The sequence below is a fragment of the Esox lucius genome, chromosome 3, assembly GCF_011004845.1.
Source record: "Esox lucius isolate fEsoLuc1 chromosome 3, fEsoLuc1.pri, whole genome shotgun sequence".
NCBI classification, from domain to species: domain Eukaryota; kingdom Metazoa; phylum Chordata; class Actinopteri; order Esociformes; family Esocidae; genus Esox; species Esox lucius.
Window position 1 is genome coordinate 31,468,088 of NC_047571.1, and position 11,713 is coordinate 31,479,800.

The 11,713-nt window shown below is 43.4% G+C and overlaps 1 protein-coding gene, 1 long non-coding RNA gene and 1 other non-coding gene across 4 annotated transcripts; 1 reads left to right on the forward strand and 2 right to left on the reverse strand.

Annotated features, from left to right (window-relative positions):
* Positions 1 to 32: 32 nt before the first annotated feature.
* Positions 33 to 7,146, reverse strand: abcf2a (ATP-binding cassette, sub-family F (GCN20), member 2a). The gene is made up of 15 exons (XM_010895331.5): positions 7,033 to 7,146; positions 5,696 to 5,882; positions 5,365 to 5,577; positions 4,746 to 4,928; positions 4,118 to 4,289; positions 3,436 to 3,531; positions 2,895 to 2,997; positions 2,547 to 2,642; positions 2,291 to 2,410; positions 1,848 to 1,937; positions 1,590 to 1,700; positions 1,349 to 1,411; positions 1,064 to 1,192; positions 717 to 920; positions 33 to 596 (listed from the first exon to the last, which is right to left on the reverse strand). The coding sequence occupies exons 2-15, from the start codon at positions 5,832 to 5,834 to the stop codon at positions 480 to 482; spliced, it is 1,836 nt and encodes a 611-aa protein (XP_010893633.3). The 5' UTR covers positions 5,835 to 5,882; positions 7,033 to 7,146; the 3' UTR covers positions 33 to 479.
* On the reverse strand, positions 3,220 to 3,333 carry LOC114838873. The gene has a single exon (XR_003781679.2). It is a non-coding gene; the product is annotated as a small nucleolar RNA SNORD89 (small nucleolar RNA).
* LOC105024975 lies at positions 6,362 to 10,843 on the forward strand. Of its 2 annotated transcripts, none has more exons than XR_829097.4 (4): positions 6,362 to 6,471; positions 9,340 to 9,606; positions 10,334 to 10,478; positions 10,616 to 10,843. It is a non-coding gene; the product is annotated as an uncharacterized LOC105024975 (long non-coding RNA). The 2 variants fall into 2 exon arrangements; XR_002196232.2 differs by lacking the exon at positions 6,362 to 6,471 and adding an exon at positions 8,206 to 8,220.
* The last annotated feature ends 870 nt before the right edge of the window (positions 10,844 to 11,713 follow it).

Here is an 11,713-nt window from a genome sequence, read left to right on the forward strand (position 1 = left end):
ACGCGTGAAGAAACGGTCATGTCACTACCAACGATAGTATTTTACTCCTTTATTCAAACAATCCCATTATTGCAGGTACAGTGTTAAATAATGACAAAATAATACAACGCTCTTTGTAAAAGGAAACGATTCCCAGTACTTAACGTCCTACTCTCTCTGACCTGTGGAAAAATGCAGAACCGTGAATGAACTAAGTGCACATATCTACCACATTGATGGACACGGTTAATTTGAGAAATCAAGAGCCCAGGTGTGTATGCCTGTTGAAGAGGTAGCAAGGGAAAGCAACTAGGACACACCATGACCTTCCAGCAGCTCATAGAGGTTTTATAAGCAGGAAGGAATTGGGCATCTTGAAATGGCGCACACATGCTTCTTGCGATACATAGCCAAATTAATACGGAATGGAGAAAAATAAACGTCCACAATACTGGAACACTGCAGTCTTAAATCTGGGGAAGTCGTTTCATTTTATTTTCCTATACACCATGCGACTGTTTGTCAATCTTCTTTTTCAGGTGGTCTTTGTAAGCCAAGATGTCCTTTTTCCATTTGGTAATGGTCTGCTTTTCACACACCCAAATCTCCTGGGCCACCTAGAAAAGAAAAAAAAAAACACACAAAAAAAAAAAACAGTTAAACAAGCTCAAAAACCGGACTAGAATGAGTTAATTCCTCGACGGCCACCAAAAGAGTCTCCCCACTCCGATGCCCACCTGCTGGATGAGCCGGAAGTCGTGGCTGACCAGCATCATGCCGCCCTCGTATTCGTTGATGGCGTCGGCCAGGGCGTCAATGGTCTCAATGTCCAAGTGGTTGGTGGGCTCGTCCAGGAAGAGCATGTGGGCGTTCTGCCCGGCCAGCCAGGCAAAGCACACTCGGCACTTCTGCCCATCAGACAGGTTTCTGATGGGGTTCACCTAAAGGCGAGGCAGGAATGCCAATGTCAGAAAATGCCAGGGAGGACAGTTCCCAAAATGCACTGATTACATAAGTTTATAATTCAGCTAGCAATGCGGGTGGAATTTAACCTGGGTTCATTAGATTCATGGACACGACTGACCTGCTGTTTCCCCGTCAACCCATAGCGGCCAATGATCTTCCTCATCTCCTCCCTCTCCTTAACCTCTGGGTAACACTTCATCATGTAATCCAGGGGTGAGAGGTCAAGATCCAGCGCCTCTGTAAGATGCTGATGAGGAGAAACAAGGGTAGCGTTCAGATATCTGAATCACGCCGATCGGTAAAAACAAATCCGCTTGGCAGTCACCGCATGCCTTCTCAAACTTGCGGTCAAGCCAGTCTACTACAACACTACCATTCAAAGTGCACAGGTGCACTACAGTACCTGGTGATATCTGCCGATCTTGACATGAGAGTTCTTGCGGATCATACCGTCAGTAGGGAGGAGCTGAAGACACAGGATTAATTAGACATGGTTGGAAATATTAAAAACTACCTTAAGATGAGGCTTAAAGTGCCCTCTAATTTAACAGCAGTTGCCCATTACGCTCCTTGAAACTATTAAAAGCAAAATCAAATGTCTGCTACACGACAACAAAAGCAGTGACATTAAAGTAAATACTCACATCTCCCGTGAGGAGTTTGAGCAGGGTGGACTTCCCAGCTCCGTTTGGCCCCACAAGGGCCACCCTCGTGTCGAGGTCAATACCGAACTCAAGGTTCTTGTAGATATAGGGCTAAAATGTCAAAACAGAGACAAATTTATACAACATGGCATTATACCAGGATCAGATAGCTCAGAGCTGGACTCTTTTTGGTTTGTGACAGTAACCAAATGGATTCATCATGTTAGTGCTGAAGTAGTGAGAGGTGGCCAGACATACCTGGTCATCAGAGTACTTGAAGCTAACATTCTGAACCATGATGACAGGAGGGGGGATCTTCCCACAGGGAGGAAAACAAAATGACAGGGTCTAGAAAAACAAGGAAAGAATGAAGTTTGTCATCCAGTTTGCAGGTCTCCATCCAGAACAAGCCACCTTGATTTGTTTTTTTTTTGCAATTCTACATAAAACTTATCCTGGAACTAACAAAACCCAGGGTGTCCATTTTACATTCCTGTTGGCACGCTGCTTAGATCAGATAAACGCTTCGGTCTAGTTTTTGTCAACGCGCCCCCACTCGGAGAACAAGCTGCCGGGTAGGGACACTATAATTCGGCCTTTTGTTTACATCACGTCACCGCAGCAAACCAACAACGCAAGATGGTTAGCATATCAGTCACCTCGACTCAACCAAGACACCTGAAGTCACCAAACCAACTCACTTTGTCATTTGAAACACTCTCAGTCAGGCCCGATGCCACCATTTTCTGTAGCGTCTTCTCTTTACTCTGGGCTTGGCGGGCCAGCTTGGCTGAACCGTGTCCAAATCGTGCTATGTAGTTCTGGTGGGATTGGTACAGGGAGGGAGAAAAGGAGCATTTACAAAATAATTTGGTGAGGTCCTCAAAACACACATCAGCCTGGATATCACAGACACAATGACCGATCTTTCCATGGTAACAAAGCGGAGCGGTTTACCTTCATGTGTTTGATCTGGTCTTGTTCCCAGTTGAACCTCTTCATCTGGTTCTCTTCCAGCTCCTCACGGGTCTTAATGTACTGGTCGTAGTTACCCTGTCAGTGAGTGAAAACAGCAGGCTAGGTGGTTTGTACCGCGAAACACTTGAAAGGAATCTGACAAACATCCGGGTACCTTTGCACGTTTTACGACTTGAATACAGTAAGCTCACACTCATTGTACTTCACCGTGGCAAAACACAACAGCAGGTACATACGCAGTTGAAGTCAGAGGAATACTAGACTAAGGCATACGAGCATCTCATTGGGGGTCAACGTTGGCTCACGGCGGAGCACAGTCGCCCTTACCGTGTAGTATTTCAGCTTGCGCTCATGCAAGTGCATGATGTTGGTGCACACGCCATTGAGGAAGTCTTGCGAGTGGGAGATCAGGACCAGGATACGTTTGAACCTGTTGAAGGGGAGAAAGGCGGACATTTAGGACACTTCTGGAACTACAACGTTGATCTCAAGTCCTATCAAACTACAGGGATCTTCAATGTCAGGAATCACAGTTAAGTTGAGTCAGCAGTAAACACAAAAGGGCACAATTTCTCAGACTTTTTATATTCCTTCAAAAAACAGGAAGTAACTAAATCCAGGTGTGTCCATTTTACACTCCTGTTGGCACGCTGCTTAGATCAGATAAACGCTTCGGTCTAGTTTTTGTCAACGCGCCCCCGCACGGAGAACAAGCTGCCTGGCAGGGACACTACAATTCGGCCTTTTGTTTACATCACGTCAAAGCAGGAATAACAGCATCCAACAGTGGCTTGTGAATCACATTCGAACCTATCTACTTTGAATTAGAAGACTAATGTCCCGCGGCTTCAACACGAAACGGCCTTACTGGCTAAGCTCCTCCTCCAGCCACACACAGGCGTCCAGGTCCAAGTGGTTGGTGGGCTCGTCCAGCAGCAACATGAAGGGCTTCAGGAACAGGGCTCTGGGGGAAGATGGGAACACCCAGGTCAATGGGGTTTCAAGAACAACATTCCAAAATAAATCGGTTCATTAACCTGACCGCATCCCCTCGAAACCTAAGACGTAGTATGCGAATTGAACACATACTGACGTATTTCTATCTGAATATTAATTTCCTACTTAAGTTGCTTGGGCCAAAGAAGAAACCGTGTGCACTCAGAACTGCGGGATCAGATAAACGCTTCGGTCCGTTTTTGTCACCGCGTCACCGCACTGTGAACATACTGCCCGGCGGCGGCGCTATCATTCGGCCTTTTATTACATCACTTCCTGGCAGTTCTGAGGCACCGTTAACGTCCTCCACTGTGTCCCCCAAACGACAGTTGTTAGGAGTCCACCGGTTGGTGAATTATGAACATCAGGAGGGGCACAATCAACTGAACAACTTAGATGAATTAACCAAAGAATCCTTGCAGTTAATACCCATCGGGCCTTCATATAGACACTGTATTTATTGAGCAGCTCTGACTAGATTCACTGATCTGGGATCTGTTCTTCCCACCGGTCCTAAATCGGCACCCCTGACTCGCTGTACTGTGGGATCGTACCGTGCCAGTGCAACACGCATCCTCCACCCTCCGCTGAAGTCCTTCAGCTTCTTCTGCTGCATGGCGGCGGTGAAGCCCAGGCCGTGGAGGATCTGGGAGGCCCGCACCTCTGCCTTGTCCGCGTCCAGCTCCTCCAGGCGCTCGTAAAGCTCCATCAGCTTCTCACACTCGGCTACGGGGAGACGGAAGAGGGGGAGGTTGGAGCGGAGGAGTGGAGATGGGACACAGGAAGTGAACGGAGGGGGGGGGGGGGACACCAATCAACGGCGCTCATTTGAAATGGTTGGGCCGAAACCGAATAACCACGGTGTTACACCCGTTAACCCTTTGTACCCATGTCCCGGTGCCACATTAGGGGGAACCCGTTATGCAGGACCACCCGGGACACGGGGACTTAGTGTGCCACGCCTAGGAAGGGAAGCTGCCACGGTGAGCACAGTTCCCATGGTAACGTGGTCATTTCCATAACAATTATAATCAAGTTATTAACACATCGTCAATGCGCGAAACCTGACCGCCAAGTGCAAAATGGGAGAATTCAACAATGTAAACGGACAGTTTTGGGACTCGTCTTGCCGTTATAGTTGCTCCGAGAACAGAACCACGGCCACAAAGAAAAACCACTCACAGTCCTCGGACGCCAGGCGCTCTGCCTCCTTCTCCAGGTGGATCCTTTCCTCATCCACCTCCATGACACACTGCAGGGCCGTCTTGTCGCTAGGCGCCATCTCCCGGGTCAGGTGGTAGATGTCGATGTGCTCAGGGATGGGGATCTCACGGTGGCCAATGGCTGACAGCAGCATGGATTTGCCTTTGGGTGGGGGACATTTGCAAATAGTTTCAGAGTCAGTGTGGATCTTGGGTTTGTAGTAATGTGGTAGACATTGCCTGTACCATAGCACAGCTAGAATGGTCAGTTAAACAACTCCATAAAACCTTGTACACACACAAAATAAACAAGTGTAGTCGGCATCTTTTGTCAGCAAAATGCCTTTTTTGTTAAGAGCTCTGCCTATCTAACATAACGTTTGCAAAGCTGGTTCATGTACAGCCACATCAGTTCTACATGAGCAGAAGAAAAGGCAACATCAACACTGCCCTCTATTGCTCAGAAATGAAACGTCTGCGTTGAAGTTCAGGGTATACTGCCACTGCTGTCAGGCCACACGCTTCACGAAGACCAACACATACAGATGTTTCCTTATTGCCGCCTCCAGAGTAACACCACAGCCGTGGAAACCACTCACCGGTGCCATTGAGGCCGATGAGGCCGTAGCGTCGACCCGAGTTCAGCTCCAGGCTGGTGTCCTGCAGCAGCTCCTGCCCGTGGAAGGTGAGCGAAAGGCTGGCAACGTGCACATCGGTGCTGTTGGGGTGCGAAGCCAGCACGCCGGTCACCGCCCGTGCCTCAGTCTTCTTCAGCTCAAACTCATCCATCTCCTTGGTGAGGCGGTCCACGCCTGTGGGAGTTATCGATTTTAGTATTTAAAAAAGGGGCTTACGCATGTGTCAGCGCCAACCCTGACTATAAAACATGCTTAAGCCCTTCCTTGGTGCCCCATGATTGCCAAAACTTACCGTTGCTGTCAGCTCCATTCTCCTGGCCTTGCTCTGGTTTCTCTCCCTCTCCGTCCTCCCCTGGTTTTTTGGTCTTCTGACGGGATTTGGCTGCTTCTTTTTTCTTCTGCGCCTTTTTCTTGGCCAGGTCGGAGGGCATGGCTGCTGTGGGCCTCAAGGACAAAATTCTACCTGAAGACACAGGGAGCTGTGGGACAAAACAGGCGAAAGTCGATCAATAATGTTGTACTGCCTGCATACAGAGCATTGAAAAGCCAGTGTGTGTGTGTGTATATATATATAAAATATACTAACGTTAGCTAGCATAAGAATTAACGATATCAATTGGATTCTAACGTTTGTTACATTAATCGTGAAACTATTTGCCGACATTTTAAATTATTAATGTACCTAACTAGTACACTTAGAGCTCAGCTTATTCTGGTTTTAGTCAATGACTTGCAAGTCCATCGTTGCTATCCATATGCATCAGACACCAAAATGTATAGAAAGTCCAGGTTACGCCAAAAATTAATCATTCCCAAAGTTAGCTAGCTTGCTAATCATATGGTGCATTGCATTAGCTCTTATGAACCGTTCTGAATGACCACGGTCAGGTTAGATTGGTGGTAATGGAAATCATTGCATTCTGGGCCTTGTACCGTTGCGCAACACCGAACTCCAGCTGCGAGCATCCCTTTTCCAGTGGCAGCCAAGCTTATCTACCCGCAAGCGCGAAAGAAATGTGGCTATTGCTAATCTCATACGTCGTAGTCAATATATACTGCCATAATTAGGTACGTTAAACTTACATAACTAGTCTGCCCTTTTTGATAAGAATTTGGTGTAGTCGTTTAATTAACTTGCTATTCAACCGCAAGTACTGTGGATGTAAAACCGGCACCCTAGGCTATTTTAGCTAGGTACTTAGCGTCTGAAATTGAGGCCCTAACTACTAAGCTAACAAAAATTGGTAGCCAAAATTACATCCAAATCTAAAGCTAGTTTGCGATCTAACAGTACTGTCCTTTTGCACTTCCATAATTTGATTTGAAGGATGCCTATAATTCTGGTCGAAATCATAAGACAATTCATTAGTTAAACACCAGGAAATAGTTTGCTAGCTGTTAGTGGCTACTACAACTCGTGGTGATCTATTCACTGCATTGGTTGCCATTGTGTAATTTGCTAAGCTAGCTCCCTTACCGGTATGTGTTAGCTAAGCTATCGTTAACTATCAATTCTAAACAGATCATATCAACAACGTTTACTCTATACTATATTGAATCAAACCCTACTAAAATACTATTTGTGATTAGATCAGATGTTGTTTAAAATTCACGAAAGCATTTTCTTACCGGTTTGTTCCCTGTTCACCGGCGGCGGCGATGATGTTGGAAACGCACAAGAAAGAATGAAGCGGTTGTCGCGTGTTCCCAATGCCGGCTCACCGACCAATTAAATGCAGAGTTGTCTTTCTAGCCGCCCCCTCTCATTATAATATGGGGCGGGAAAAAAATAATGGTTATTGGGAAATGATGTCTTCTTATTTTCTATGACGTCTCAGTCTGACACACTCCTTCCACTGCAGTATTAGGTGACGCCAAGTCAGGAGTGTATTAAACAAACTCGTCATCTCTAACCAACCAATTTACCAATTGTCTATTATGTTGCTTGCTTTGCCCACATGTTTTCTGGCAACTCTGTTTCTGGTACCATTCATATGTAGCCTATCCCTTTGGTTTCTGAGATCATTCAGAACGTTTGAAGAGGTATTTTAGATACAATTTAAAATTGTATGAGGTGAAGCGTTTAAAAAATGCTATGGAGTATGATGTAATATTCATGTTTTTGAGGTTAGCTGACCAATCTAGAGGTCTAGTGAAGGATAAGCTGGCCAATCAACCATTGGTCTATTTATTTTCCATGGGAACCTGGGTGAATTTCAGCAACAACTGTTTGCATTCAAACAAACTCTCTCCGTCCTCTGCTTCCCAGTTGTGTTTTCAATTTCATTTTTGGTCAACCAGTTTAAATAAGCTATAAAAACAATATATTTTTCTCAAGATGATTAAAGGACACAGATGGGTCTGAGTTAAATTTGCAGTGTCATGGCAAAGGGTCTGAATACTTCTACATTACATATTTCCGTTCACTTAAGACTGGCACACATTTTTTTTAAATGTATGTAGATTGATGGCAAATAACATCCATTGATTACATTAGAGAACGCTGATAGAACCCACTTGAAACATCTCGAGTTAAGAACTTGCTATGACGTCAACGAATGGACTGTATGCACGATGCACATGAAATGAAAATGCTAATGTATAATTAAAGGCAATCAGAGATTTTTATGAATTAGCACTGATACTTTCAGACACCCTGATACTGATACTTTCAGACAGTTCAGACAGCCTGCAGCGTCATGTAAACTTGATACAGTGGCTATAAGTGGTGGACATTTGGACTGAGGAGTGGCCTTGTTGTTTGGGAGAAGGAGAACTAGAGATAGAGAAAAGGGCACCGGCCTTGTAGAGATTCTGGTCTGTATACTAGTTGGTTTTGTTCTACTATTGACTAGAAATGTAATGACGTGTTCCGAATGATTAGACAGTCTTAGACAGCCTGTATTTCGTACATAAACGTAAATAGCCTACCCGATCTTCCCATTAAACTTTGTGATTTGGCTTTTCATTCAATTGTGATTGTAGTAAAGGGGCACAGTGTAGAATTATTTCTCTAAACAAAAAACACGACTAGTATAAATATGTCCTGGGTTGTCAAGGGTGTGAAGGATAGTATGCTACTGCGAGAGTCTAAAGCGACTATGAGGAGATAAGAAATCAATACATGCTGATAGACCGACTGGCGAGAAAGTGTAAATGGGGAATAATCTCAGGCACTCGGAGTCAATTTGTAGGAAATATTGCATGAAACATTAACATAAAACATTATCTGGAGATGTCTACATTTGTCTACATTTTGGCTTTTTGTACATCAAAAAACGTTCATACTTCCCCTTTAACTGATTGATTGATTTTGCAAAGTGAAGGGGTCTGAATATTTCCGAAGACACTTCTTCTGGTGAACACCTTGTGTACCTTATCTCCCTGCGTATTACCACACCTCTTTGCCTTCCCCTTTTTGTATTACCTTTCTTTTGAGTACTGGTGTAACTTTGTGTTGTCGTGCACTGTTAATCGTTTGGCCATATTATCACTGCAAATGAGAATTGGTTCTCAATTGGATTATCTGGCAAAATAAAGGTAGAAATAAAAATTCTAATAAACACACGTACATATCCAGAAACGTATTTAACCTTCTTGACTTGTGAAATTCCGCTGGAATTTATCTAAAACACAGCAGCGTAATGGTGTTGAACTTTCCTAGGCCTATATATTCCACTTCCACCTCGCCACCCTGCCGAACTAAATCCTCAAAACAGTCTAAAACTGTAATTTGCTCTGTCCAGGAATTTGAGGGAGGTTAAATGCTGATGTTGATATGGGGCACAGTTGAAATGGCAGAAATTGACAGTTCTGCTGGATGAATATACATGATCTATTTAGAAGCAAGTCCTTGCACTATGATCATTTTGGTATTAATATGTTAACCATAAACTCAAGGAAGTTTTTACTTGACAACATATTTCTTTTGAACAGCCACGCCTGGATTTCCGTGGTTTAACTACATCACCGTATAACTTCCTTGGTCACAGAAAGGGAAGGACTGAGAGACCCACCCATCAGTAACAGACGTGCCTATTTAGAAGCTGTCTTAAAGGCTCCGCACTGCCTCCGTTGCAGACACAGACTGAAGAGATGAAGATGCAGAGGGTATTGGCGTTGGTCATTTTCACCATTGCAATAATTACGACACAATCTGCCCCCATAGAAACAAATGGTGAAATAAACTTCCAGTCTTTTCTGGTAAGCTTTGCAATTGTATATGATTACTTATACACTGTTTTGCTCATTTTGCCAGGAGTGTAACTGTTTCTTTTTGTCATCGTTTTCGAAGAGTACCCTTTATTTGTTAGTAACCATTGGATCATAAGAAACGTATGTTTAAATTATTGTAAAAGTATCATTTCATGGCGTGTTTTAGGAACTTACTTAATTTTATGTGTAAAATAAATAGGCCTAAGTAAAAAATAAATAGAAAGAAGCTGTGTATATACCAGGACAATATATCTTTAAGGTCTACCATATTCTAAAGCTGAGTTGTCAATATTATTGTTTTTTTCTTGGGTAATATTGAGGTAATTCATGTGACACTTTGTGTAAAAGGAAAATATATATAATATATATATATATTTTTTTATTGTCTCTTATTCTCTTAATACTTTTCCAAATCGTAAAATATTTTTCAAATTTGTAAGTGCTTACAAATGCAATCCGGGAGCGTAAGCACAAAAAACATTATTAATATACCGTATATATTTATTTATTCCAAAATGAACAATATCACGATACGATGGGATACGATAATGCATGCACACCTACTACGCATGCACAGTTGAATAATGTAGTACACAAAAAGCGGGAGCTTCATTCGCTCGTGAGCAAACAACTGTCAAAATTATGTAAAAGTTCTGGAGAACCACTGTAAGATCCCGGAAGTCATCTCCACATTAACCGTTGTTTCACTGTCCAGAGTGAGGAGACGCAGTATGTCAGCACAAGGCTGGTGCGCAGAAGAAGGGGAACAGATCAGTCTCAAAGGAATCCCTCGCGCGTCTGCTCCGGCTGCTACTCGGTCATTGGCGACCCCACGACTATATGACCGTCACCGCATTTAGGTGAGCCATCTGATCAGTCTATAAGCACAAAGTGGATACAAAAAAGAGTTAATGTTCTTGCACTGTGTTGTAGTGTTCATGTAAATTCTGTTTTTTTTCTCTCAACATTTATACAACTGCCTTGATTCACCCTGCAGGAGACAGTTTTCACCTTCCCGAGGCAAATCAACAAATGATGAATAACCAGCAACGCCTTGCCAAACAGCAAGACAAAAAGTACACTAAACCAAGGAACTATCTGTAACTCCAGCCTTTTCTTCTTTTTTTTTACACTTGCTTGAATTTATATCACATGTATGTAACAATGTAATGTTCAGCTTCTCTGTGTGTTTTGTACGATTAATGAAGGACTGTTTTAATATGAATTGTGCCGCGTCATGTATTTTTTTGTGTGAATAATGTCTTGTGTGAGTGCGCAGTTCAGATGTCCTTTCCCTTCACTTGCGTTTTGACTCACACTTCTAAGAACTATAATTAAGGTCCCACTCGACTTCAATTTAGGGCTGTACACATGCTAAGTCGTGTCTGGTTAACCCAGACCGAATAATGTGCTCATAGAAATGTCATCCATAGAATGGGCTTCCTCATTTAAGTCAGGGCTAGAGGTTCCAAGTCCGTTTGATGGATTATATGTCTACGGCTGCCCTCGTCACGATTTCACGTCATGTTGAGCGAAGCGCGCAGTGCGGTTCCACTAGGTATGCTGAGTCACAATCTAGGTGAGCCGCTAGTGGTTTTTCAGACGTGAGTAATTGAAGCCACGGCGCTCAATTAACTTCAACTCCGAAACCATCTCGGTCAACCTCATGAGTGCAGAACGTCATATGAGAGACCGACCAAACGCCGAGGGCCTACTCTATCATTATCACATTTTTAGTTAAGTTGAGGAGAATTAACAACCTCGTACGCATCTAGGTTTTGTGATACGCTTCGTTAATGTAATGACGAAGTAGTATCGTGCAATTATGGAAAGTAGAGCCCACAAAATAATATCTCATTCTAATCTTAGTCTGAGGCACATGAAAGTCGAGCGAAGGCCATCTATTTGGGTAGTGTTTTTATTGAAAACAAATATATAATAAATACATATGTGATGATAATATATATTAGCATTTATTTATTATATTTTTTTACAAATAAATACTATCCAAATAAATGACTTTAGTTCGACTTTCAGGTGCATAAGACTTCTGCACAGTACTGTATATTAATAAAGACTTGTTACAAAAGGATCA